Source organism: Cololabis saira, chromosome 14, assembly GCF_033807715.1.
Source record: "Cololabis saira isolate AMF1-May2022 chromosome 14, fColSai1.1, whole genome shotgun sequence".
Classification (NCBI taxonomy): Eukaryota; Metazoa; Chordata; class Actinopteri; order Beloniformes; family Belonidae; genus Cololabis; species Cololabis saira.
Window position 1 is genome coordinate 42,281,331 of NC_084600.1, and position 27,536 is coordinate 42,308,866.

At 42.1% G+C, this 27,536-nt stretch overlaps 1 protein-coding gene across 2 annotated transcripts in view; it reads left to right on the forward strand.

Moving 5' to 3' along the window:
* The first annotated feature begins 1,941 nt into the window (after positions 1–1,941).
* Positions 1,942–27,536, forward strand: part of paxbp1 (PAX3 and PAX7 binding protein 1) — a 28,446-nt gene continuing 2,851 nt past the window's right edge. The window contains exons 1-18 of one of the 2 annotated variants that reach the window (XM_061740628.1): positions 1,942–2,360; positions 5,337–5,427; positions 6,267–6,285; positions 8,029–8,038; positions 8,198–8,407; positions 8,602–8,820; positions 8,907–9,007; positions 9,849–10,072; positions 11,690–11,879; positions 14,689–14,812; positions 15,901–16,003; positions 16,575–16,690; positions 17,680–17,879; positions 19,488–19,635; positions 20,687–20,808; positions 20,892–20,968; positions 21,058–21,124; positions 22,250–22,396. In XM_061740628.1, the coding sequence (XP_061596612.1) occupies positions 2,072–2,360; positions 5,337–5,427; positions 6,267–6,285; positions 8,029–8,038; positions 8,198–8,407; positions 8,602–8,820; positions 8,907–9,007; positions 9,849–10,072; positions 11,690–11,879; positions 14,689–14,812; positions 15,901–16,003; positions 16,575–16,690; positions 17,680–17,879; positions 19,488–19,635; positions 20,687–20,808; positions 20,892–20,968; positions 21,058–21,124; positions 22,250–22,396 (2,457 nt within the window). In that variant the 5' untranslated portion in view covers positions 1,942–2,071. Of the gene's footprint in view, positions 2,361–5,336; positions 5,460–6,266; positions 6,286–8,028; positions 8,039–8,194; positions 8,408–8,601; positions 8,821–8,906; positions 9,008–9,848; positions 10,073–11,689; positions 11,880–14,688; positions 14,813–15,900; positions 16,004–16,574; positions 16,691–17,679; positions 17,880–19,487; positions 19,636–20,686; positions 20,809–20,891; positions 20,969–21,057; positions 21,125–22,249; positions 22,397–27,536 lie in introns of both variants that reach the window. The other variant, XM_061740629.1, reaches the window with a different exon arrangement.

A 27,536-nucleotide genomic window follows, 5' to 3' on the forward strand; every position in this document is an offset into this window, starting at 1 on the left:
CTACTATGTTAGTGGATACTTTTTTGTACTCTTTTTTAACATGCATGTTCGAAATAAAATCTTCAAATCAAAAATCAAGAAATAGACACCGGCTGTATCTGGTGGAAGTGCCACTCGTCAAAGCAGTATTAGAATATGTTTTAAGCTTCACTGAAGGAAAGAAGCAAATCTCTCAGGCATTAAAACTGAAATGCTATCCTTAATGGGAAGACATTTGTCTCCAATTAATCTGCTTAATGGCAAAGGGTCATCTTGTTGTTAATTAATCACTACGTATCAGTCCAGCCTCGTCCGTGGTGACACTTTAATTTCAGCAGTTATTATCACCGTCTCAGTGTGGACTACAGTGAGCACCGTAATGACCCGCGCTAACAGAGGCTCGGATGTGGAGGGTTCATTAAGGGAACTGAGCATTGGTGGAGTCCAGAATACGAAGCTTGTAGTCTTATAAGGACGTGCATATATACTCATCTCAGTACTCCTTGTGCAAAATATGTTTAACACACTTGTACTGTTTCACGTGCAAATTCAGAGGAACCGTTGTTTCTTTCATCTTCTTCACATTGTTCAAAAATAAAAAGAAGTTGGTAGTTTAGTTGAGTGAAAGGAAAAAGCAAAGAAAAATGAAAGCTGCAAGCAGCGATGAACGGGCCCTCCACCCTTGTGCACGTTCAGGCTGCAGTGGAAGCTTGTATGACTTGATGTAGATTCTTCAGGCCTGGACATTTACCGGATGACACCACCCACGACTCTTTATATTAAACCATTCAAAAGTTATGGTAGAAAGTAGGAACTATCAGATATCGACCAATCAGATGAAGGGGCGGGGCTAATTTGCACCAATCATGTTCAAGGACTCAAAACCGAGTCCGATGACACCACCCACGAGTCTTTATGTCAAAACATTCAAAAGGTATTGCAGAAAATCAGAACTATCACATATCGACCAATCAGAAGAAGGGGCGGGTCTAATTCATGCCATTGAAGGTCAAGTACTCAATGCCGAGTCCGATGACACCACCCACGAGTCTTTATGTCAAACCATTCAAAAGTTATGGCAGAAAGTAGGAACTATCAATTATGGACTGCTTTTTGGCATCTATCGTCGCCACGGTAACACTTTTGACGGTTCGGGCCGTATTAACTGCCGAAGGAATGGCATAAATTTCGGCAAAATTATAGCCTACGATTAATTCAAAATGGCCGACTTCCTGTTCGGTTTCGGCCATGGCGCCAAGAGACTTTTCTTTAAGTTGCGACATGATACAGGAGTGTACCGATTTTCGTGCATGTACGTCTAACCGTATTGTGGGGCTTGAGGCACAAAGTTTTCTAGGGGGCGCTGATGAGCCATTTGACCATGCCCATCAATGCAAACCATTAAATATCAAATATTTCACCAGGCCTGGCTTGCGTGCAAAATTTGGTGACTTTTGGGGCACGTTTAGGGGAAAAAAAGGCCCTCCTTTCGTCGGAAAAATAAAGAAAGAAAAAATTCCTACAGATACAATAGGGCACTGTAAGTGCTCGGGCCCTAATTAGGTTTTAATTAAAGTGACCTCGAATCTTACAAGGTTTATTAGTGTGGATTAATATGTTCACATGACATATGACTATCATGACTATCTATCTATATATATTCAAGATTAATAAAGTATCTATCTATCTATCTATCTATCTATCTATCTATCTATCTATCTATCTATCTATCTATCTATCTATCTATCTATCTATCTATCTATCTATCTATCTATCTATCTATCTATCTATCTATCTATCTATCTATCTATCTATCTATCTATCTATCTATCTATCTATCTATCTTCCACCAGGGGTCTTCGCCTGCAGTCCCTGGTGTCACCACCGCTCTGGCCGGTAGGGGGCGGTGTCGCGTCGACACGAGTCTTCCCGCTTTACATTTCCCTGAACCGAAGAAGAAGAGCTCCCCGGGAACAAGATGGCGGCGGTGCGCTGCTGCGCGTGTTTAACTTCCTGCGCGTTTCTCATCTTTATCCGCCGTGCGAGCCTTTAAGCTTTTCCTCTGGTGGCTTTAGAAAAAAATCTCAACACGATGTTCAAGAAGGCGAAAAGGGCGAACTTCCGGCGGCAGCGGAACGAGTCTGACGAGGAGGATCCGGAGCCAGGAGCGGGGCCCGTGCAGATCCCGTTCATGGAGACCTGCGGGCCCGGGCCGGGGGACCGGGACCCGGGGGGCCCCCTGGCCGGCCCCGGGGGCCTCAGTAACGGCTCTCCCGCCGGCCCGGCCCCCGCCAGGCCCCGCAGGGACCGGGACAGGAGGACCAGGGAGCCGGCGGGGGCTCCGGCCCCGGCTAATCTTCTCAGCTTCGACCCGGAGGAAGGTAAATATAAATACTATAAATACTACTAATATAAATACTATAAATACTAATATAAATACTACTAATATAACTACTACTATTACTAATATAAACCAGCCAGCCTGCTCAGCTTCGACCCGGAGGAAGGTAAAGATAAATACTATAAATACTACTAATATAAATATTACTAATATAAATACTACTATTACTAATATAAATACCACTAATATAACTACTGATATAACTACTACTACTACTACTAATATAAACCAGCTAGTCTGCTCAGCTTCGACCCGGAGGAAGGTAAAGAAATACTATAAATACTATTATTACTAATATAAATACTATTACTACTAATATAAATATTATTACTACTAATATAAATACTACTAATATAAATACTACTAATATAAATACCACTACTACTAATATAAATACCACTACTACTAATATTAATAATACTACTACTGTAAGTACTACCACTGCTACTACTAGATAAAATGCTTTTTTCTCTTCCTAAACGCGGAAGGTGAGCCTCACCTGCAGCTCACCTGATACCTGGCGGGATTAAACTCACTTATACCTGCAGCTCACCTGGCGGGATTATGAATTAGGGCTGGGCGATATAGACCAAAAGTCATATCTCAATATTTTCTAGCTGAATGGCGATACTCGATATATATCGATATTTTTTCTGTGCCATAATTGGGTTTCCCCCAAAGCATTATAGCATAGCATCTCTGTTAGCTTCATTTTTTTCTGAGGCAAACCCTTAAAAAAACAGTCAGTTTTAATACAAAGCCTCGTGCCAAATGTCACACAGGTTCCTTTATTAACAGAGGTCTGCACAATATCAAAATGTATAAAACTAATGAAATAAAAATAAACTGCCTGCATATATCTAAAAATGCTTCTTGAATAAAATAAAACAAATATCCCTTTCCTGCATAACAATTAAATTAAAATACACTGTGCAATTCATACAATGTAGACAGTAACAGGCAGACTTTTCCACTGAGGTTGACAGTTGTGCAAATAACAAAACATTTGTTCAAATCTCAAAGAAAACATGTAAACAGATATTGCATCTCTTTGAGCAAATCTCAAATAATTACAACAAGTCAACTACTGTAGATTTTACAGATTTTGTGCCAGGAAAACTAACCTGTCAACACTGTCAGGTTTCAGCACACAAAGGTACTTTTTTGCCAGTGAGAGGAGTCAGCGTTGATGTTCAGTCAATTTGTCACAAAATAAGCTATATCGATATAAACGATATTGTCTCGTACCATATCGTGTTTGAAAATATATCGATATATATATTAAAACCTCTATATCGCCCAGCCCTGTTATGAATGCATACTTTATTACAGACTCGACAAGTTCCATATAAAATACATAAAAATTACAGGATTGAAATACATGCAAAAATCTGTTCCAATGTTTCCACAGTTTCCACAGTCCATAACCTTTTATCACTCCGTTTGATGTTAGTGAGTGCAGTTATTGGCCCGGTTTCCCAGATCAGTTAAGTAGTTCTTAACAGCGAAAGACTTCTTTCAAACCATCTTAAGGAGCCTGTGAAAGAACTACTTAACTGTTAAGAACTACTTAACTGATCTGGGAAACCGGGCCATTATCAGTACTCGAGGTGTAAAAAAAATCAGGGGGGATGGTGGATTTTATCATATGGGGACAGATAATTTGTGCTGATTACAAATAATATAATATATTACAAATAATAGCAGTGACCAAAACACCTGCAGAAATACTGCAGGAATGACATAGCAGCAGTTAAATGCAGCCTTCTGTAAGCTTTAAATATCCACTGGGCTTACATCAAATACATCAAAACACAACAATAAAAAACACTTTTCTGAACTTATCAATATGACTCTGTCCTTCACAGGATAAGTAACATGGATCACTGCAAAAACTCACAATTTTAACAAGAATATTTGTCTTATTTCTAGTTAAAATGTCTCATTTTAGTAAAAAAAAAAAAATCTCATTACACTTAAAACAAGACTCATCACTGGAAAAAACAACAATTTTCACCTGTTTCAAGTATATTTTCACTTGAAATTAGTAGAAAAATCTGCCAGTGGAACAAGATTTTTTTGCTTGTAATGAGAAGATAAATCTTGTCTCACTGGCAGATTTTTCTACTTATTTCAAATGAAAACAGGTGAAAATTGTCAAATAAGTTATTTTTCTGGTGATGACTCTAAATGTTGAAATAGCAGTAAAACCACATTCATTGATGAAATGACATAAGGGATGGAAAGGGGGGATGGCAGTTTTACAGGGGGGGTGATTTGGACCGTTTTTATTTCGGGGGGGGGGGTGCCATCCCCCCTCATCCCTCCTCAACAGTACTGGTTATTAGACAATTTTCTGACCAATAGAGTCGACACATAAATTTAAACATAAAATTCCTCAGCAGAGCATGGAAGGTGGGGACATAACAATTAACAAATAAAATGCTTGCACTTGTCCATCTTGGAAGCTTAAGGAGGATCCTGAACGCATCAACTTCTTTAGCTTGGCTTTGGTGGTATAATTACACCAAAGGTGTAAAGAGGTGGACAACAGGCTCTGAATAGATTTACTTTAACATCAGCTGTGCACATATGAATCTACGGGCCTGAGCACAGACCTGACAACACTGACGCTGCTGTCACCATTATCACAAAGATCCTCATTTATGATGTCCCAAATACCGTACTCTCTTAACAACATCTAAGGGGCCGTCAGACAGTAGGAATGTAAGAACTTTAATGTTTTTAACCTAAGAATAAAAAATACGGTAGTAGATACTCTCTCCGTGTCAACCGTGATCACCGTTGCATAACTACTAGTAATAATAATAGTACTACTACTACCACTTTTACCACTATAAGGCTGGTTAATTACGTCATATATTGGAATAATGCAGCATGTTTTTAGCTTGAGAGCTGTAGTGTCTCATGGCTGCCTGTGTTTCCGTGGTAACAGAGGAGGTGGAGGTGTTCCGGGTGAAGAAGCCCAACCACAGCAAGAAGATCGTCAAGCAGCTGAAGAAGGAGTACAAGGAGGATCTGGAGAGGTCTGGGACGGTCCGGCCCGATGCCAGATCAGGTGAGAGGCAAATGTTATGAAGATAGAATCTTTTATTGTCACTGTAAACATTGTTTCCAACATCAATGTGAAAATCTGTTTAGCAGCTCCACATGACAGCATAACACACAGCAAGAATCAACACACACAGAAACAGCAAGAATAATAAATAAAATCACTTGTAAAAAATCATAGTATAAAAATAACTGTTCATGTAGTGCAAGACAAGAGATAAATACATTCTAAAACTTGATCGATTATTCTGTGAAATATTCCATCGATTAATCGGATAAAACTTACTTTTGCTTTATTAAAGCCCAATTATAAATATACAATAGAAAACAAGACAGATTACTTGATTAAAAACAACCAATTTCTTTTATGAGAATAATTGACATTTATAATATCTACATATTGTGTAAACTAAAATACTGTTTAAATTTTCCAATAAAATTATTTTAAACTCAACATTTCCTGAAACATAAAAAAAAAAAAATGTTTTTCCTAAGTATCAAAGGTAAAAAATATTCTTAAACACTGCTTTTAAATTGTGCAACTTTACATTCAGAACCAACACGTTTCAACAGAGATGCTTAGCTGTGGACCAGGACTTTTTTTTAATTATTTTTATATATTTTTTTAATTTATTTTTAACTTAAAATAATCCCACACCTTCGACATCTTCTGTCTTCCTCTTATTACTTTTGTTTTGCTGCGTTTTCTCATTGTTGCTGTCACTGTTGTCGGTTAAACTGTTCACACATGAAAAGCGCAACGCCGTCTTTTCGCGCCTTATAAGGGACACATGCGTGTTGTCACGTTAAAAAGAATCCATGCGAAACGTGAAGTTTATATATATTTTATTTAAACGAGACTTCGAGGCGGAGGAAATTCCTCGACCATTTTTTGTAATCGACTTATTCGAAGTACTCGCAGTATTAATCATTGCAGCCCTAAACTACTCTGTGAGCTTCTGCTGTATGCATATATTTACATTTGTCCTCCAGTTAATGCCATTTTTCTGCACGTATTGGTGCATCAAAGTGAAACTGATGCTCCTCTTGCCTCAGTATCTACAGATGCCTGTCCATTATATTTTTTATTTTATTAACCTTTTATTTATACAGCTAAAATCTCATTTAGACACCAGGCTCTCATTTACAAGAGAGACCTGTTTCAGGTTGCAGCACCAGCAAAACACAAAGTTACAGACTAACTGAACGCACAAGAGACAAAAACAAAACAGAAACATAAGATAATTAATAATAAAATTAAGGGAAAAAGTTACTAGTTACAGTACATGTGCAGACCCCACTGACTTCACCAGCCTTCCTACAAGTGATTTGAACTCCTGTAGCGACATAAAACTGGACAGCTTCAGCTTCTGTTCCAGGCGCAGCATCGGAGAACGCCTTTTTTTGCCAAGTTCATCACGGACTGAGGGGCAAATGAGATGTAATTCAGGGACCGGAGGCTGCGATCGCTGAGGGGAGGAGTCCATTGATGGATTTATAGACAAATAGATAACAGTGGGGGATTCGGCGAATGGAAAGTGAGGAACAGTCAGTGAGAGAGTACGATGTGCAGTGATGTGTGAGGTAGATGTAGTTAATGAGCAAAGGCTTTCATATAAACAACATAATCCAGGAGTGGCAAGAAAGTGACTGCAACAATACGTTTTCTTACTTTAAAAGAGAAAGGGCTCTATTTCTAAAGAAAACCCCTAGATTTAACTTAAGTTTCCTCATTAATTGGTCAATATGGCACCTAAAAGAGAGGCTATCGTTTGTTACGAATCGATTTTTAGGAATTAGGGCCAATCCCAATACACCCCCTACCTTCTTCTACCACTAGCCCTAAAAATGAAGCCACAAACCTTAGGGTCCTTGTAATCTTCCCTAGGGATTGGGAAACCACTTGCTACGTCACTGCGTGGTTTACGTTCGGGTACGTAAGCGACTGCGTAGTTACGTTTGCACAAACGTCACACCATATCAGGAAGCCCAGAGCTAAAAACTGTTTTAATTTCAGCTGTAGCGCTGTTAATATGCCACTTTATTAAGTTTTAATATTTTTTCAGGCGTAAAAGTAACCGTTAAGATCCCCAACCTGGGCTCAGTTTATCCAAATAACGCCTGTTAAGAAATTTGACCCGATGTTTTCGGAGATGAGAAGATCCGCCGGGTTGGGAGCTGATTTATGGTTCCGCGTTAAATTGACGTAGAGCCTACGGCGTAGGTTCTGCGTTGGTGTAACGCGGAACCATAAATCAACCTTTATTCTGGCGAGGTTTGAAAAAGACTTCGCAACAACGAGCAAGCGAGTGATTATGTACATTCACTGAGTGAAAATTATGAAAGTAAAATATATATTTCTCACTAGAAATGTAATCAAAACGCATTTTTATGCAGAAACTAACTCAAAATATTGATTTTATTCACTAAAAATTAGAAATGTCCGCCATGTTTTTTTGTTTGATTCAGTCTGCAAATGATGACGTAAAGCATTCTGGGAAATTTTCTCTAGCCCTCGGTCGGCGAGTCAGAATCTGAAATCCCTCGCTTTTAAGGGCTAGATTCATACACACTAGCCCTCGTTATGTCCACTAACCCTAGATGAAAAGAGGAATTGGGACACCACTATCCTCACGGGAACGCGCAAAATATAGGGGTAGTGCTGAAAAGTAGGACTAGTGGGGGGATTGGGACTGGCCCTTAATGTGAGAATGGATTTAATGACTCTATTTGCCCCCCCAGAAGCCGCCCCCCAGCCTGCGGTTGCTGTGAAACAGGAAGGCGGCAGCAAAGACAGCAGCGACCATGGAGAGGAGGAGATGGAGGTGGACAGTAACGACGACCCGGAGGAGGAAAAGCCCAGTCATGGTGGTCTGTCCCACAGTCAGCTGACCAGGGCCCCCAGCGCCGGGTCCTCGTTCAACACCCTGTCGTCTCTCAGCACCCTGAGGCCAGGTACAGTACACACACATTATCTGCTTTATCTGTACGAATGAGTGTTCAGGGCCACACTTGGTTCTCCTAATGTCTTTACTTTGACTCGCAAATATCTTTAAGATTAACAGCATTTCTGTCATAGAAAAATGTCTGAAAGATTTTAAAATGTACATCAAGGACTGCAGAAAGACTTGCCTGCTTGTGTTCTGCAGGGGAGATCCCTGACGCCGCATTCATCCACGCCGCCAGGAAACGGCGGCAGCTAGCGAGGGAGCTGGGCGGTGACGCCCCTCTGGTGGAGACGCAGGCTCAGCAGAAACGGCTCGGCTCCGACGACCAGGACGCCAGCGACGACGACGAGGACGAGAAGAGGATCCGCTTCAGCGGCGTCAAGAACAAAACCCAGCGGCAGAAGATCGCTGAGGAGATAGGTAACTCAGTCACGCTCAGACCGGCCGGCGGCGGCTTCAACATGTTCTTTGAGAGATACGAAGACGTCTGTCTTCCTCGTCTGCAGGTATCGAGGGCAGCGACGACGAGGCTCTGGACACGGGGCAGGATGAAGAAGTGAGCCGCTGGGAGCAGGAGCAGATCAGGAAAGGAATCAGCATTCCCCAGGTCAGGATGTCTCTACAGCCCGAATCAGATAATTCAACCTCTGAAAATGAAAAATATAAAGTTTTTCACCCCTTTCAGTTTTTCATCCTGTTGCACCATTGTTTATTTTGGAAACCTTTTCTTTCTTTAATTGTTGAAACCAGCCAGAACCAAACAACACAAAATATTCCATTTTACACACTCAGAATTTCAGAATAAACCAAGTATTTCAGAATAAAATCGATTTTCCGATTCTAAATCAATTCTCATTAATTCCTAAAAATCGATTTGTACGTCTGAAGATTGATTTTTTTTTTTTTTTTTTTTTTTTTTCTCCCCATCATTACATTACAACTTTTGGTATTTTTTGTTTATGCCCAAAAAAGGAATGTTTTGTTGGACACGAGAATAACTGGTGCCATGTTTTTGCCTTTTAAATATTTTTAAAGGTATGAAAATATTAAAGTTTTCAGTTATAATTGCCTAAATTGTCTATATTTCATTACTTTATATACAGTCTTGGGGTTAAATTGGCATAAAATGCTAAAAATCACATTCTCAAAAATGAAAAACCTGAAAAAGACTGAAAATGGAAAAAATTTAAACGGAATCTGGGAAAAATCAGATTGAACCAAATCTTGATAATCGATTCTGAATCTTAAGAATCGGAATCAAATCGATTCTTGACATTTGAATTGATCCCCAGCCCTGTTTCTCACGTAATCTTTTATCAAGCAAAATGCCACATTTGACAACTGATCGCATTTCTGTTGTTTTTTTTTTTTTGTTTTCTTTTTTCTTCTCAATGTTTGAATTATTTGACTCATGTTTTTTCTGCGTTTGCCTCGTTCTGACTGCCCAGGTCCAGAGCAGCCAGCCGGAGGACACGGCCGTCTACTACCAGAACAGCTACGAGGCTCCGCCCTACGTCTCGTCCTACAACATGTCCTTCACCTACAGCACCGTGGCCCCGCAGCCCGGCAAGCTGCCCCCCCACGCCGACAACGGCTCCGTTCATTACGGGGCCCCAGTTTGTGATCTAACCCCAGTGTCCAATGATCTGGTAAAGAAACGCCTACAGGATAGGTAGGTGCAGAGAGGAGGCCGTCTCATATACGTCCAGTGGTCTGTGGCCCTGAGAACTCAGCAGAGCTGCACATCTAAGGCCCAGAGAGGCCAAACCTGACCCAGTATTGATGATTATTATTACTATTATTATAGATACAACTAAGGATGCTCAGGTTGTGGTATAGAGGGAATGCATTGACGTCACTTCTCCACTGGACCAGCCCCCTTACTGCACTGAGTGGCAAAAACAGCTGCAACTAGTGGAGAAGACGGGATAACAGCCGATTATGAGCTTAAATTCGCGTCAGTTGGACTTGACAGGGACCCGTACAGTTACCCCAAGAACCAGTGGTCCATGGACATTAATATTTGGTACAGTTACCCCAAGAACCAGTGGTCCATGGACATTAATATTTGGTACAGTTACCAAGAACCAGTGGTCCATGGACATTAATATTTGGTACAGTTACCAAGAACCAGTGGTCCATGGACATTAATATTTGGCCACGAATCCAGTTTCCTGATATTTATGTAAGGGATAATGCCCGACAGGTTTCCATTAACATAAATATATGGACGACGCGGGTTCATACCGCTTATACCACGGTCACTTACCAAAAAACATAAATATTAAATCAGTTATTCATGCTTTAATGTGTTTTCAGTGTAAATCATTAGTTTTATAACAAGCCGCGGCTGAGCGACTATTTAATCTCTCGTCTGCAGCCGTTGGAACCTGGTAAGTTACAAAGTTTTTTAACAAGCCATAACTCAGTTTCCTTGTTAAGGGGGGATATTCTAGTCCTCTCTGCTATTTTCTTTTCTCTTGTCTTCTGCATCCCAGTCATCAAAATTATTAAATTCACCAAATAAATCAAAAGAAATTACAAAATCACTCATGTCGCCGTCCTGCGGTAGCTGGCTCTTCTCTGAATCTCCGTTGCCGTGGTTACCACCTGGCAGTTGATCCAGCGCAATGATATTAAAGATATCAGGCAATTTGACCAAACTTGTTTTCTAGGTGTAGGTTATAAATGATAACCTACACCTGCCAGCCAATCAGAATGGAGTATTCACACACAGACCGTGGTATAAATGTACTTAATTTCTACGCCGGGGAAATACACAAATCAAAGATTGAAGGCATAAAAAAGTGTTGGCGCTTGGTCCGACTTCAAGGCAGGATTTGTTGTAGAAATTAAAGTGATGAGGACACCGAACTTTATGATTTGACCGTTTAACGTTAGCTACCCAAAAATCCAACATTACCTGATACAAAATGGGAACCGCAAATCCACGTTTCGGTGTCTGGAATCCAGTTGTTTCTGTGAATTGCAGCGATCCATTTGTCTCTCTTAAGCTTATTCTTTGGCAGTCTGTAAAACGATAACTCTGATTTCTTGCTAAATCTAAGAGTACAGTCGATCGCACAACAGCTCTTTCCCATTTTAGATGTTTTCCAGTTGCTCAAACTGAAAGTTTACGCTGCCACTCAGTGAGCGTAACCCGCTGTGAAGTTGCATCCGTGACGTCATGTGCGTTCCCTCTATACAGATGGTTAAGAATTTAAAGGTCGTTAGTCGTCCCTGTTTAACCCACTGCTTCCTTCTCTCCCTGTACGTTATGTGTCTTTAGGCTCGCTCAAATGCACACGGGCCACAACGCCAACGTGAAGCGCTACAGACAGATCAAAGACGACCTAGCTGCCTCCGAGAGCAGCATCCAGCAGCTGGAGGGCTCGTCCAGCGACAATGCAGAGCAATACAAATTCTTGCAAGAGATGCGAGGGTATGTTGGAGACTTGCTTGAGTGTTTCAGTGAAAAGGTAAGGGAGAATTTATGTGCCGTCTGATTTAGCTGTTTTGCTGTTTTTGTGTCTGAGCTCACCACTTAATGTGAATTTTAATTAGAAACAGGCCAATTAGGGAATCAGTAGTAGCTACCAGTCTTTGCAGAGGTGGATGTTCTCGCAGAGAAGTTTCTAAAAAGCCTCTACAGTTGCAGCTGTTTAGTTTGCATGTTACATAAAACAGTCAATGAAAAAAGTTTGGATATTTTAAAGTGTTGATGACGGAAAGCATCTGTTCTCTCAAATAAAGTAAACACAGCTTAGGTCAGGGGTCGGCAACCCAAAATGTTTTAGAGCCATATTGGACCAAAAACAAATGTCTGGAGTCGCATAAAATGAAAAGTCTCCCATAAGCCTTAGAATGAAGACGACACATGCTGCATGTTTCTATATTAGTTATAACTGGGGGAAGATTTTATTTTTTTCATTATGCACTTCGGGAAAATTTTTGAGAAACAAGTCGAAATGTCGAGAAAAAAGTCAATTTCAAGAAAAAAGTCGAAATGTCGAGAAAAAATCTAAATTTCGAGAAAAAAATCTAAATGTTGAGGTTAATGTTGAAGTACATCTTCTCTCAAATCTTGAGAAAAAAGTCAAAATTCTGAAAAAAATGTCGAGATTAAAAAGGAAAGGAGGAAAAAAAGAAAAAAAAAACAGAAAAAAGAAGAGAAAAAGGAAAAAAAGAATTTAAAAAAAAAAGGTAAAAAGGTAAAACATTTCTGAAAAAGCTCCAGGGAGCCACTAGGGCGGCGCTCTAGAGCCGCGGGTTGCCGACCACTGGCTTAGGTTTATCTAATGTCCTTGGTACATGAGACCTAAGTGGAGATGTCAGGCTGTAACGCACAGCGCCGTATTAGGAGGAAATCAAACAGAATAGCACCTGATGTCGGCCGTAAAGCACCTTGGTGGTGATGTGGAGTTGTTTTGCAGCTCCAGGACTTCCTGCAGTCATTCAATCAACCATGAACTCCTTGTTGTACTAAAAGATTGTTGAGTCAAATGAAAGGCAAAGGTTTGGCGGAATTGGCAAAGACGAGTCTAACTGTTGCAATGACGGAGTCAAAGCTCAGATTTGGGCTTAATTGAATTAAAGCAGTGGGACCTAAAGTGTAGTTTTTGATTCGAACCATTGAGTGTTTGTCGCTGCAGTGGGGAACCCTACAGAGGCTTTACGCTCATTCAACAACAAATATAATTGAGCTCCTGCATCATTTTTGTCGTTTTCAAGCCAGGTAAAAGGATAGACGGCCAGTTAGAATGATAAACGATGTTTATCAGCTCCAACTTCTACAACATAGATGCAAATACACCGTAGGTCCCGGACAAAGGCAGTTCCGCGTAATACCACAAATCCCGTTGAAAGAAATGTGCAGAAAACCTCAGTGAACCGGAGGAACGAGAGTGGACTTCAAATCCCCAACAGCAACGTGAGACTGTAGGAATTGGGGCTGAATTAAAAAAATCGAATAATCGATTTGAATCGATTTTCCTTTGAATGATCCGATATCAATTCATAAAATTCCCAAATTGACCATTTAATGTCTTTTCTACCGGGTGTAATGCAGCCAGCAGTTTGCACAAAGTTGAAAGCAGATGTTTGGATGCATTTTGGATTAAAAAGACACAAAGCCAGCAATGAACTGGACAACCTTAACCTAAACCATAACTGCTTTGGACCCAAAAAAGTTTTTTCTGAGGCAAACCCGTAAAAAAAACAGTCAGTTTTAAGTCAAACATTAACAGAGGTCTGCACAATATCAAAATGTATTAAACAAAAATAAACTGCCTGCATATGTAGAATAAAAATGCTTCTTGAATAAAATAAATCATATTCCTTTCCTGCATAACAAAAATACACCAAGTTAGAGTTAGTTTCTACAATTTACAGCATTAGTTCTCTGGAAAATCTCTTCCATATTCAAGTAAAACTGGTCTCTGAAATATCCTTACCTGAATCGAATATAATCGCCAATCGAATCGGGCCGTTGTGAGTCGAATCAAATGGATTCTGGAAATCTGAATCGATACCCAGCTCTAGTACGAATGTCAGACAGAAAATAATAACTTGAGTTATTTCTGCCCTAACGTGGTTCATTATGCTTTTGAATCAGATGTCGCTTCTGTATTATGGCTTAGTTTTTAATCCATCCAATAGTTATATGGAGGAATATGTCATGTGTTGTGAGGTTTACCATCATAATGATCATTCCTATTTAGTTCTAAGACACAGTTATGGTCCAGTTGGGTTTTTTTCTTGCATAAAACCTTCAGATTGAAACAGTATTTACCTCCTTTTTGAATATAAGTAAAACAAAATGAAATGATGTCCTGAACTCCAGTTAAATGTGTTGATCTCCTGAGCGCCAGGTGTCTCCAGACAGAATAACTTAGTGTTCATCTTGCAGCAGCAGAGCAGCAGCTTCATGGAGGGATGAGAGAAGCCGCCAAACCAGCTGTAAACATGTTTCCTCAACTAACCTTTACACAGATCATTGCGATTCAGAGAGAATAATAACCATCCTCTGCCTGCATGACTTTGTACGGAGTATTTATTCATTTATTGTTTATTGTCCATGAAAAGGTTTCCACGCCCGTGTCTTAACCTGAGCAGCTTTGGCGTAAATCCCCCCCGAGTCTTCAGACGTTTCCGAGACGTTTTATGCTTCTCTTGCAGCCTTGTATTGTCCGTCGTGCTCCTTTCCTTCCCCCCTCCAGCAGAACGTCCAGTGACTCGGAGTCCCACCTTTGTGGGGTCAGAGGTCACAGAAAGCATCATATCTTTCAGGTGCCTGCTGTCCTGGAGCTGGAGGCTGCCATGCACCAGTTACTAAGGCAACGGGCCGCACGACTTGTCCAAAGAAGACAGGATGATATTAAAGATGAATCGTCGGAGTTTGCAAGCCTTTCAAGTCAGTCCATCTTGAAGGTTTTTATGATTTATTTGAACGGCCTCGTTAGTTCTCTGTATGCGAGTGTGTGTGTTTTACCATTTTTGTACCACATTTGCCTTTTTTTTGTGGCAATAGTTAAAGTTAAGTAATGTTATTTTGTGTGACTGAGCATGTACGCACGTGGAGAAATGTTTTATCTGAGGAACATTTTGAGCTACTGAGTCTCAACCGTCAGCTGGATTATTTGTAAATCGGCTCAAGTAACAAGCCGAAGTAAAGATGACAAAAAACAATTGTTAGTGACGTGTCATCAGTCACTTTACTGTTACCTGTCTGCAGTTACGTGGAGGTAAGTGGCTAGAAACACCCAGGAAATGCTTTTAATCATGATGTCATGCCTAGGAAATAAGAAAAAAATACTCTATATATTACCTTGTGTGTACGGAAGAGTATGAGGGAAAAATCTAAATAATATTTTAGAGGAAGATTTTTTTTTTCATTATGCACTTCGAGAAAAAAGTCAATGTCGAGATTAATGTTGAAATACAATTTCAAGAAAAAAGCCGAAATGTTGAGAAAAGTCAAAACTTCGTGAATATACTTGAAATGTTGAGGTAAAAAAGGCGACATTTCGACTTTTTTTCTCGACATTTCGACTTTTTTTTCTCGACATTTCGACTTTTTTTTCTCGACATTTCGACTTTTTTTCTCTCGACATTTCGACTTTTTTTCTCGACATTTCGACTTTTTTTCTCTCGACATTTCGACTTTTTTTCTCTCGACATTTCGACTTTTTTTCTCTCGACATTTCGACATTTTTTCTCTCGACATTTCGACACTTTTCTCGAAGTGCACAATAAAAAAAAACTTCCCCTCTCAAATATTTTTTCTCCTGCATGGCCCTAATACTCTGCCGTATGTATGGTTCATTTAAAAGAATTCTCTTTTTTTGTCCATCAAGTACTTTATTCTGTAGTATTTTGGACTAATCTAACCTTGAGTTCTGTTGTTAATGTTTGGGACGCTGAGCTCCCAGAAATTCGGGGTTAGTTGAGGTTTTTTTCCAGGTCCTGTTAAGTGTGTAAAGGTGTCTGTGTCTCTTGCAGGTAAAGCGGTCATGGCTCCGAGCCTCGACTCGTTCGGTCGAGACCGAGCGGCGTACCAAGAGAACAGCCGGCAGAGGAGGATAGCCGAGAGAGAAGCCCGGCGGTACGGAGCTCGTTTAACGGCGGCGATGCCGCTCGGCCCGCCGGTACCCGCTATCCGGGTCGGGCGGGTTAGAAAACGAATATTTAAACACAAATTTATAGCATATCAAAATACAAAAGCCCTATACAGAGCGGGCAAAAAAGTATTTAATCAGACATAGGGCTGGGTATTAAGAACCTCATGATTCATTTTCGATTCTTTAGGTTTCGATTCGATATTGATTCGATATTGATTTAAATGCTTCAATATCGATTCAGTAAGACGTAGCAAAACACAAATACCTGTTGGCCAGGAGGTGAATCCATTCAGAGGCTTTGCTTAATCGATATTGAATCAGGGCGGGGATAATTGTGATGCATCGATGTTTCTATATTTTTACCCACCCCTAATCAGCCACCAATTGTGCAAGTTCTCCCACTTAAAAAGATGAGAGACCTGTAATTTCAATCATAGATAAACTATGAGAGACAGAATGGGGGGAAAGGGGTCTGGAGAACTGCAAGTCTATTGGAAACTAAAAATGAAAACCTGCGGTTTATTTCCTGCCTGACTGTGGTTGTTTCCGGTGCAGGACGCGGCGGCGACAAGCGCGGGAGCAGAACGGGAAGAGGACCGAGCACAACGAAGGCTTATCGTCGGACGACGAGGAAACGTCCACCGACGTCACCAGCTTCGACATGGAGAGAGGTACGTGGAGAGGTCGCCATGGAAACCAGATCCTGGATGATGAATGAATGAATTGTCTTTATTTCGGGCTTGTCCAAGTTATTTTACAAAATAAAATGGGGAAAAAAAGTAAAATAAACATTGCTTTGAAAAGGTGTAGCTGAAGCCTTGGCTTATACCCGTTTATCTTGTGATCAATCTGAAACATTAGCATTAATCCGTGGAAAACAAACAATGCATAAAGAAGACAACAAATAAATAAGACAAAATATAAAATTGACGTTGCACATTCTATGTTTTTTTATAATATACTTTATAGTTATTGTGTTTTATATTTATTTACAATATTTTCTTTAAACATTTTCTTGAACTTGTAGATAGAACTGCACATTTTTACTATTCCATATTTCTCTTGCCTCATTTTTTTTTTTTTTAGTTTATTTATTTAGCAATATAAGAAAAATTGTACAATACATGTAAAAACATTGAAATAACATGCAAGGAAAGGAAGAAGCCTGGTGGCTTCTATAGAATCCTTTCCATATATGAATAAAAAACTAAACAAAAGCTACACAAGGGGGGGTAAAAAAACAAAAAACACAAAAGAAAATGTTACTCAGATTAAATAATAAAGACTACAAAGATGAAACAATAAGAAAATTCTTGAAATGTTTTTTGAATATTGGCAAGGATGGTGATGATTTAAGAGATTTGAGTGAATTCCACAAGTGGGGAAAGATTGATGTTTACATGTTCTACAAAACGGTAAATTAAAATCATCTTTGTGCCTTGTGGCATAAGAATCTTAATTGATGTCCATCTCTTTTATAATATTTGTTCTTACTGTCGTCGTCTCAAACATGAGTTTCCCCCTCAGGTCATAGCAGGTTTCTTTTATTTGGAACAAATCCTGAATGCAGTTTGGAAGCAGTTTCTGCTTTAAAGGCAAATAAAACGGTTTTCTGCTCTGATGAGAGATGGTGGCTGATCAGGTCTCTGCTCTCGTCCAGATCGCATCATCCGTGAGGCTAAGAAGGTGTTTGAGGACGTGCTGGAGGACTTCCACTCCCTGGACTGCATCAAGCGGCGGTTCGAGGCGTGGCGGCAGGCGTACCCCGACTGCTACCGGGACGCTTACATTGGCCTGTGTCTGCCCAAGCTGTTCAGCCCGCTGGTGCGGCTGCAGCTCATCACCTGGAACCCCCTGGAGGTGAGACCGACGACGACCACACGGTTCCCGCCCGGGGAGCAGGGTTGTTTTTGTCAGGCATTTTAGATTTAGGCCGCGTTTCCACGTAGCAAAAACTGTGGTGTTTTCATGCGTTTCGGCCGTTCGTTTACACGAAAACGAAGCTCAAAGTCTCCAAAAACCATCATTCCTGAAAACTCCGGTCAAAGTGGAGATTTGCAAAAACTCCGTCTTCATGTTTGCTTGTAAACAGAGAGAAACGGATATTTAGGCTTCAGAACGTTACATTATGAGACAGAAACGTCACCAGCGTCATGAGTGCGACCTGTTTACAATTAGTTTGGCCACCGTCAATTTTTTCTTGTATTTTACCTGTTTTATATTCTAAAGTCACACTTAAATGTAACTCCACTTCTCTGTCACTCCAAACCAAAGACTCTGGTTCATCTTGGAAGTAACTGGAAGTTACTCGTGTCATTTGTTGATGTTTTTTTCCAGGATTCTGATTGGCTAGCATGACTTTATCTTCTCGTTACACTGCCCCCTGTAGGTTTGGCTGCTCATAGCACCTTAACAGCTATTTATGCGGGTTTGTGTAAATTATGGTATTTTTCAAAACGTAGAGGGGGAAATATCCGTTTTTGTAAATACCTGGCTATGTGGAAACGTGGCCTTAGTATTTTAGATGAAAATGCTTATTAGTTTTAGTCACATTTTAGTAATTTCTATATGTGATAGTTTTAGTCCAGTTTTAGTTAAAAAAAGAAAAGAGAAAAACAAGTATTTTCACCAATATTTACACTAATAAAAGTGTTTTGTTTTAGCCTAAAGCTAGCAGACTCTACGTATGATAAAGCTGCACATATAACTGACCAGTTTAACATATCAACGTGCTGACGGAACATAAACACAAAGAGGACACACCGTCTCCCTCTACGATGCTTTGTTCTTCTTTCTGCTTGATTATATTGAAAATAGGTCCATATCATCTCGTCGTTTTCAAACCAGGATAGGTAGCAGCACTATTGCTGGTATTTTTACATTTTTGACAGACATATCAAAGGCAGGCAGAACGTCTGACCCACTAACATTTTCGTCTCGTCAACGAAAACTCAAACACACCACGTCATGTTTTAGTCATCAAAGAGCCGCGTTAAGCTCTACGGAAGAATATCAGGGCCATGCAGGAGAAAGATATTTGAGGGGAAGATTTATTTTTATTGTGCACTTTGAGAAAAAAGTCGAAATGTCGAGATTAATGTTGAAAAACAATTTCGATAAAAAAGGCTAAATTTCGAGAATAAAGTCAAAATTTCAACTTTATTCAAGAAATTTTTACTTTTCTCAACATTTCGACTTTTATCTTGCAATTGTGTTTCAACATTAATCTCGACATTTCAACCTTTTTCTCGAAGTGCATAATGAAAGAAAAAATCTTCCTCTAAAATATGATTTTATTTTTTAATTTTCTCCCGCCTGGCCTTAATACTCTTCCGTAAAGCTCGTCACCGTCTCGTTATCGTCATGAAAAAAAGGTGTCAACGAAATGATTCCGTCCTCGTTGAGGAAAACACTGGTGGGGAGAACCGGGTCACTGATCCTGACGGGGTTTCCTGGTCCGTCCTGCAGGGGGGATGTGCCAACTTTGAGTACATGCTGTGGTTCGAGTCTCTGCTGTTCTACGGCTTTGAGGAGAACAGTGTCCTGCAGAAGGAGGACGGAGACATCGGCCTGCTGCCCGCCATCGTGGAGAAGGTCATCCTGTCCAAGCTGTCAGGTACCGGAACTTCACCCAGAACTTCATCCGCAGCTTCACCCACACCTTCACCCGGAACTTCACCCGCAGCTTCACCCGCAGCTTCACCCGCAGCTTCACCCGCAGCTTCACCCGCAGCTTCACCCGCAGCTTCACCCGCAGCTTCACCCGCAGCTTCACCCGCAGCTTCACCCGCAGCTTCACCCGCAGCTTCACCCACAGCTTCACCCGCAGCTTCACCCACAGCTTCACCCGCAGCTTCACCAGCTGCTGCTGCTTTTTTTGTTTTGTCGGCCTGTTTTAGTTTTAGTCCAGTCTTTGGGTCGAGCTATGGTTTTAGTTTTTATTTGCCCCCCTAATTGTGCCCCCAAAATTCACCAAATTTTGCACCAAGCCAGGCCTGGCGAAAAATGTGATATTTAATGGTTTGCATTAATGGGCGTGGCCTAACGGCTCAACAGCGCCCCCTTGAAAACTTTGTGCCTCAAGCCCCACAATACGGTTTGACGTACATGCACGAAAATCGGTACACACCTGTATCATGTCACAACTTAAAGAAAAGTCTCTTGGCGCCATGGCCGAAACTGAACACCCATTTTGAATTAATCATGTTATTTTGGTGCAATTTATGCCATTCCTTCGGCAGTTAATACGGCCCGAACCGTAACGTGCACCCAGGTGTGTTATACATCAAAATGTGCGTCTCCATCCTGCGACACCACGCATTACTTTTCTCTTTCAAAAGTGTTACCGTGGCGACGCTAGACGCCAAAAACGCACCCCCCCCTTTACCTGATTGGTCCATATTTGATAGTTCCTACTTTCTGCCATAACTTTTGAATGTTTGACATAAAGACTCATGGGTGGTGTCATTTCTGATATGCTAATGATGATAAGTTGAGTTTTATGTGAACAGCAAAGGCACTTTATATAGTATTATTGACCTAGGAATGTGGGGGAAAGCCCGTTCATCGCTGCTTGCAGCTTTAATTCATAGTTTTGATTGATGAAAGCAACTTTACTCCTAGCAGACCAGAACCAGAGCCGTCATTTCTCCTGCTTGTGTGTCCAGTGTTTGCAGAGCAGGTGTGGGATCCTCTGTCCAGCAGCCAGACCGTCATGTTCGTGGGTTTCATCCAGAGACTGGTGAAGGGTTATCCCACCGTGCTGCACGGAGACAACCAGTTCACGCAGGTACCAGTCTTTTATTCTGTTCATCTCTGAAACATTCTGTTAACGTCAGTAAACCGTCCTAACTCCTCTGTTCCGGGTGGCAGGAGCTGCTGAAGAGCATCGTGTTGCGGACCAGGCGGACTCTGGACGAAGACATCTTCCTTCCACTCTACCCAAAAAAGTACGGCAGCCGTTTTTCCTCTTTTTTTTTTTTTTTACTTGAGTTATAATTTTAATCCTACTAACTTCTAAACTTGTTGTTTTGTTCAGTGTGATGGAGAACAAGAACAGCGGAGCCTACCTGTTCTACCAGCGGCAGTTCTGGTCCTGCGTGAAGGTGAGCAGAGCTCTGAACTCGAGCTGGAAAACACTTGTTTATGTGATAAAGATGGAGAAGCTGGTAATCGTTCACTGTGATTGGATAATTCTGGTTAATAATGGGTAATTCTAGGGGTGGGACGATACGGGTAACTTGATTCAATACTGTGGCGATATGTGGCCCACGGTAAAGATAATATCACGATACACCATATCTACGATATTCAATATATTGTAAGAAATTTCATCGATATATCACGATATATGAAAAAGAAAAAATACCCAAAAAAAGGAAAACGTCTGTAGTTATGCATTTATTTAATGCCAAAACTTCATCCAATGTACAAAGAAAGTGCATTTGTATATTTCCTCACTGCCTCCTAGTTTTGTAAATGTAAACACTGAACAGCTGGACAAAATAAAGTGCATGAACAATAGTGCGGTGACAACCACGTAAATTCATTATGTGTGTTGTAATAAAATATTGATATTTGCCGTCAGTTTATCGAATATTTATTGCGACAGGGAGCGCAACAATATATTGCAATATCGATTTGTGTTTTGTTTTTGTTTTTTTCCCCCCCACCACTAGTTCTGGTTAATAACGGGAGGTTCTGGTTAATAGGCAAGTTTATTTGTATAGCACAATTCAACACAAGGTAATTCAAAGTGCTTTACAACAACATTAAAAGCAGAAAGACATAATTGAACAGTAAATAACAAATGAAATAAAATTATGAGAAAAGAAGGTAAAATAATAAAAAGCACAAGTTGCTGAAAACTAAGGGCAGTAGAGTACCGCAGGTAAGTATTTGGTAATTCTGGTTAATAATGGTTAATTCTGCGCAGGTTGGACTCTGGTGTGGCGGTGCCGGCGCATCTTAATTTTAGATTAAAGCAGCCAAAAATTGTGACAATTTGGTGACGTTTTTTTTTTTAGTTAATAGTTGTTGAAGACGCTTGAATTTAAGATATTAAATTAAAGATCCTTCTTTCTTCTTTCTCTTTCTTTCTCTCTCTTTCTCTTTCTCTTTCTCGTCTCTCTCTTTCTCTTTCTTTCTTTCTTTCTTTCTTTCTTTCTTTCTTTCTTTCTTTGTCTCTCTCTTTCTCTCTTTCTCCCCCCCCCCCCCCCCCCCCCCCGCAGCTGCTGGGTAACGTGCTCCAGTGGGAGGGGATCTTGTCCACTTCCTGTCTGAGGGACCTGGCCCTGGACAGCACCCTGAACAGATACATCCTGTCAGCGCTGCAGATCACCGACGTGGGGGAGGACAACGTGGACAAGTGCCAGAAGGTGAGACGCTCAGGGGAACAGCTCCTGTTTCTCCTGTCCCGGGTTTTTGGAGACTTTGTTTTTTGTTTTTCCCTCCACCTGTATTGATGGGTGTGAGTTGGGGGTAGAAGCTCAGACATGACCTGCTGTCTTCGTAGCGGAGCCGCCTGCTACATTTACACAGTAACCTGAGGGGCCGTACCTTCATGTACCTTCATGTACCTTCATGTACCTTCACCACGTTTTGAGGGAGTCGAGAGAAAAGGGAACAGGACATGTATTTCATACTCCGCACTTACAACCACAGGAATCTCTCCCTCTGGTGTGACGAGGTCGTGTTATTGGAGGAGTTTCTAATCAGCAGCAGCACATTGATCTGGGTGGGGGGCAGGTCTTTATCAGCAGCAGCAGGTTGAGCCGGGGGGACGGGAGGACGGGAGTTCTGCAGCTTCATGTCCCGGCTGTCCTGCAGCTGCTGTTTCATTGACTTCTAGAGTGATTTTTAATAAACGTGTTCTTCCCCTCCGAGACCACAAAAACTAGGATTTGCAGTCAAGCTTTCTTTTATGACTGTAACTATTGTGTGTGTGAGCGCCGCGTGAGTGGCAGCTCGTTACAGCAGCTCCTGCTCACCTTTGAGCTTTTTCTCCTTTTTTTCTCCTTTAATTTTGTAATCTTGTTATTTTTTGTAAGTGTGTATATATTATTTATTACTCTGCACCATGGAGACCAAAACAGCAGTCTTGATCTCAACTTCTTCACTACTTTTTTCGCCGTTTACGCCCGTGTCCGGGGGTCCCGCAAGCAGTCCTATTGTTTACAGCAGGGATCAGCTGCTGGCGCTCCGCAACACCGCGCTGCTGCCGCCACGGGAGAGACCCGACGTCCCCCCCGAGATCAAGAGGAGGAGACGGGGATGCCGTGCCGGAGCTCAGCGCCGCATCAGGAGGAGGAAGTACAGACCTGTTCTCCCGTCTGTTTTAATGGGGAATGTAAGATCTCTCCCTAACAAGATGGATGAGCTGGCGGCGCTGAGCCGGCATCAGCGGGAATACAGGGAATGCAGCGTAATGGTTTACTCAGAAACCTGGCTCACTGCGGCGATCCAGGACACGGTGGTGGAGCTGGACGGATTTAAGTTGGTGCGGGCGGATCGGACGAGAGAGAGCGGAAAGAGGAAAGGAGGGGGCTTGGCGGTGTTTGTGAATGAAAAGTGGTGCAAACCCGGGCACATCACCGTTAAAGAACAACACTGCGACAGGGACATTGAGCTGCTGGCCGTTAGTATGAGGCCGTACTATCTGCCGCGGGAATTTACGCATGTTATCATGATGGCTGCATATATTCCCCCTTCTGCTAATGGTGATGCAGCATGTGATGTCCTGAACTCAGTCACCAGCAGGCTGCAGACACAGCACCCGCAGGCTCTCTTTCTGATCTCTGGGGACTTTAATCACGTATCTCTGTCCTCCACTCTGCCAACTTTCACCCAATATGTAAAATGTTGCACCCGGGACAATAAAATTCTGGACCTTTTTTATGCCAACACCAAGGAGGCATACACCTCATCACCTTTCCCCCCGCTGGGCAGATCCGACCACAACTTGGTTAATCTCCAGCCTGTGTACAGACCCCTGGTGCACAGGGAACCAGCTGTCTCCCGCACAGTGACGAGATGGTCCAGCCAAGCTGAAGAAGCTTTGCAGGACTGCTTTAACACTACTGTGTGGGAGGAACTCTGTGACTCTCATGGGGACGACATTGATGGTCTCACTGACTGTATCACAGACTACATTAACTTCTGTGTGGAAAACACCGTACCCACCAGGACGGTAAGGTGTTTTTCCAACAACAAACCCTGGATTAATCCTGGCATAAAGGCCCTCCTGAAGGAGAAGAAGCGGGCCTTTAGATCAGGTAATAAAGAGGAGCTGAAGACTGCTCAGAAGGAACTAAGGAGGAGGATCAGGGAGGGGAAAAACTGCTACAGGAAAAAGATGGAGGAACAACTGCAGCAAAAGAACATCAAAGGAGTCTGGAAAGGCTTGAAAACCATCTCTGGTCACAAGAAGAAACCAGACTCCCAGGCTGTGGGGGATCAACAGTGGGTGAACGATCTAAATTTGTTTTTCAATAGATTTGATCAGTCTTCTCCCCCTCCCCCAACCCAGCTCACACTGCTGCAACCCCTTTCATCTGCTTCTACAGGACACCCCCCCTCCCCCTCCTCCTCCTCCTTCAGTTCAACAACAGCCCCCCCACTGTCATCGACACCTTCACCTTCACCTCCAGCCCCACCCCCACCCCCACCTCCACTCCCAAAACAACAAAGCTCATCCCACAGCCGACCCCCCGCTGTTCCTGCACTCTGCTCTACCCCCCCACCCCCCTCCACTACCTCTGATACACCCCCCCCCTGCTCCAGCTTGTCCCTCACAACCCTCCAGGTGAGAAATCAACTCAGGAAGATGAACGCGAGGAAGGCTGCGGGTCCAGACGGCATCAGCTCCAGGCTCCTGAAGTCCTGTGCAGACCAGCTGTGCGGGATTGTTGGACACATGTTCAACCTGAGCCTGAGGCTGGGGAGGGTACCACCACTATGGAAGACATCCTGTGTGGTACCTGTTCCCAAGAACCCGCACCCCAAGGACCTCAGCAGCTTCAGGCCGGTGGCTCTGACATCCCACCTGATGAAGGCCCTGGAGCGGCTGCTCCTCCGACATCTCCGCCCCATGGTGAGCCCAGCGATGGACCCACTACAGTTTGCTTACCAACCTGGCATTGGGGTGGATGATGCCGTCATCTTCATGTTACATCGTGCCCTGTCTCACCTGGAGAAACCTGGGAGCACTGTGAGGATCATGTTCTTTGATTTCTCCAGTGCGTTCAATACCATCCAGCCGGCACTTCTGGGAGACAAGCTGGAGAATGCAGGGGTTGACAGTCACCTCACATCCTGGATTCTGGACTACCTCACCAACCGTCCACAGTATGTGAGGACACGGGACCACACATCGGACCTGGTCGTCTGCAGTGTGGGGGCCCCGCAGGGAACGGTCCTGGCGCCGTTCCTCTTCACCCTCTACACTGCTGACTTCTCCTACAACTCCCCAACCTGTCACCTTCAAAAGTTCTCTGATGACTCTGCTATCGTCGGCCTCATCACTGATGAAGACGATAGCGAGTACAGAGAACTGTCCCAGGACTTTGTGGACTGGTGCCTGCAGAACCACCTCCAGATCAACGCGGGGAAAACCAAAGAACTGGTGGTGGATTTCCACAGGTGTAATAAATCCCCCCCGACACCGGTGAACATCCAGGGAAAGGACATTGAGATGGTGACATCTTATAAGTACCTGGGTGTTCACCTCAACAATAAACTGGACTGGACTACTAATTCCTCTGCACTCCACAGAAAAGGCCAGAGCAGACTCTATCTGCTCAGGAGACTGAGGGCCTTTGGTGTGGAGGAAACACTCCTAAAAACATTCTACGACACTGTGGTGGCATCAGCCATTTTTTACGGAGTGGTCTGCTGGGGCAGCAACATCACAGCTGCAGACAGAAGGAGGCTGGACAAAACCATCAAAAGGGCCGGCTCTGTCGTGGGTTGCTCTCTGGATACAGTACAGGTGGTGGGAGAGAGGAGGATGATGGCTAAGCTGTCATCCATGATGGAGAAGGACTCCCACCCCATGAAGGACACCTTCAGAGCGCTGGAGAGCTCCTTCAGCGACAGGCTCCTTCACCCTAGGTGTGTGAAGGAGCGCTACAGAAGGTCCTTCCTCCCTGCAGCTGTGAGACTACACAACCAGCACTGCTCACAGTAGACCACAAACAAAAATGTGCAATACCATTCTCTGGTATTGTAAATATCCTGTAATATCATCTGTAAATATCCATCTGTTTTTCTTTTTGTATACTAGTATTTTTTTATTTTATTACTATTTTATTCTCCTTCTTATTTTTATTATTATTATTATTGTATATACTGTTTATAGTGTTTTTCTATTATTATTACTATTGTATATACTGTTTATAGTGTTTTTCTATTATTATTATTATTGTGTGATATTGATGCCTCTTGTGTTTTGCACTATCCACTTTGCTGCTGTAATCTGGAAATTTCCCCTCTGGGGGACTATTAAAGGATTTCTTATCTTATCTTATCTTATCTTATGACTGTATAGTAACGCTGCAACTAACGACTGTTTTAATAGTCGACTAGTCACCGACTACTGAAACGATTAGTCGACTAATCGGATAATTTTTTTAAAAATTTAGTATGAGTTAGCTTTAATTATGTGGCAAATGATAATAAACACCAGAAAGACGCACTAGAGCCCTGATATAGCGGGACTGTTTTCTACATCCTGCTCCCGCATCCGCAAAACTCAGAATTCATGCCGCACGATAATAGAGATGCATTGATTTAGTGTCTTCTCCCGCAAGAGAAAAGTCCAGACAAATCTATCTGATTTAATGTTAACATGATCATTGTGGAGTTTGATGGATAATTGACAGTTCATAGGAAACCTGACTGAAAGTTAGATGCAAATCCATCATTGTCATCACACAAGCTTTTTCTCCTTTCGTGCTGCATCAATTATGATTGAGGTTATAGCAAAGGCAGTAGCTGTGAGTGGCTCAAATAATACTAATAAATAACATAAAATAAACAAAGTTAACGAATTAAACAAATTAATTAAACAAATGAAAATAGGCTTAATATCTTACCAAGGTTTCGTTCAGCACTCCGATGTGATTTCTCTTCAAATGCATTACCGACGTGCTCCTGTGAAAAGCAGGTCGGCTTTGCAAACCTTGCAAGTATCTTTTTATTCGCCGTATCGAGGCAAAAATGCTCCCAAACTTTTGAAGTTTTATTTCCTGCAGCTGCAGAGACGCTATCGTGCTGCACGACTCTCTGCAGAGATTGTGAGACGCCTCACTCCGTTGGAAGAACATGTCTGGAGATAGGCCTGTGTTGAAAAAATCTATTTTCTGATTCTAAATCGATTCTCATATTAATTCCTAAAAATCGATTTGTATGTCTAGAGATCGATTTTTTTTTTTTTTTTTTCCCCTCTCCTCTCATCATTACATTTTTGCCTGGTGAACTTTAATCCCAGTAGTCCCAGTAGTTTTGAAAACTCCTGAA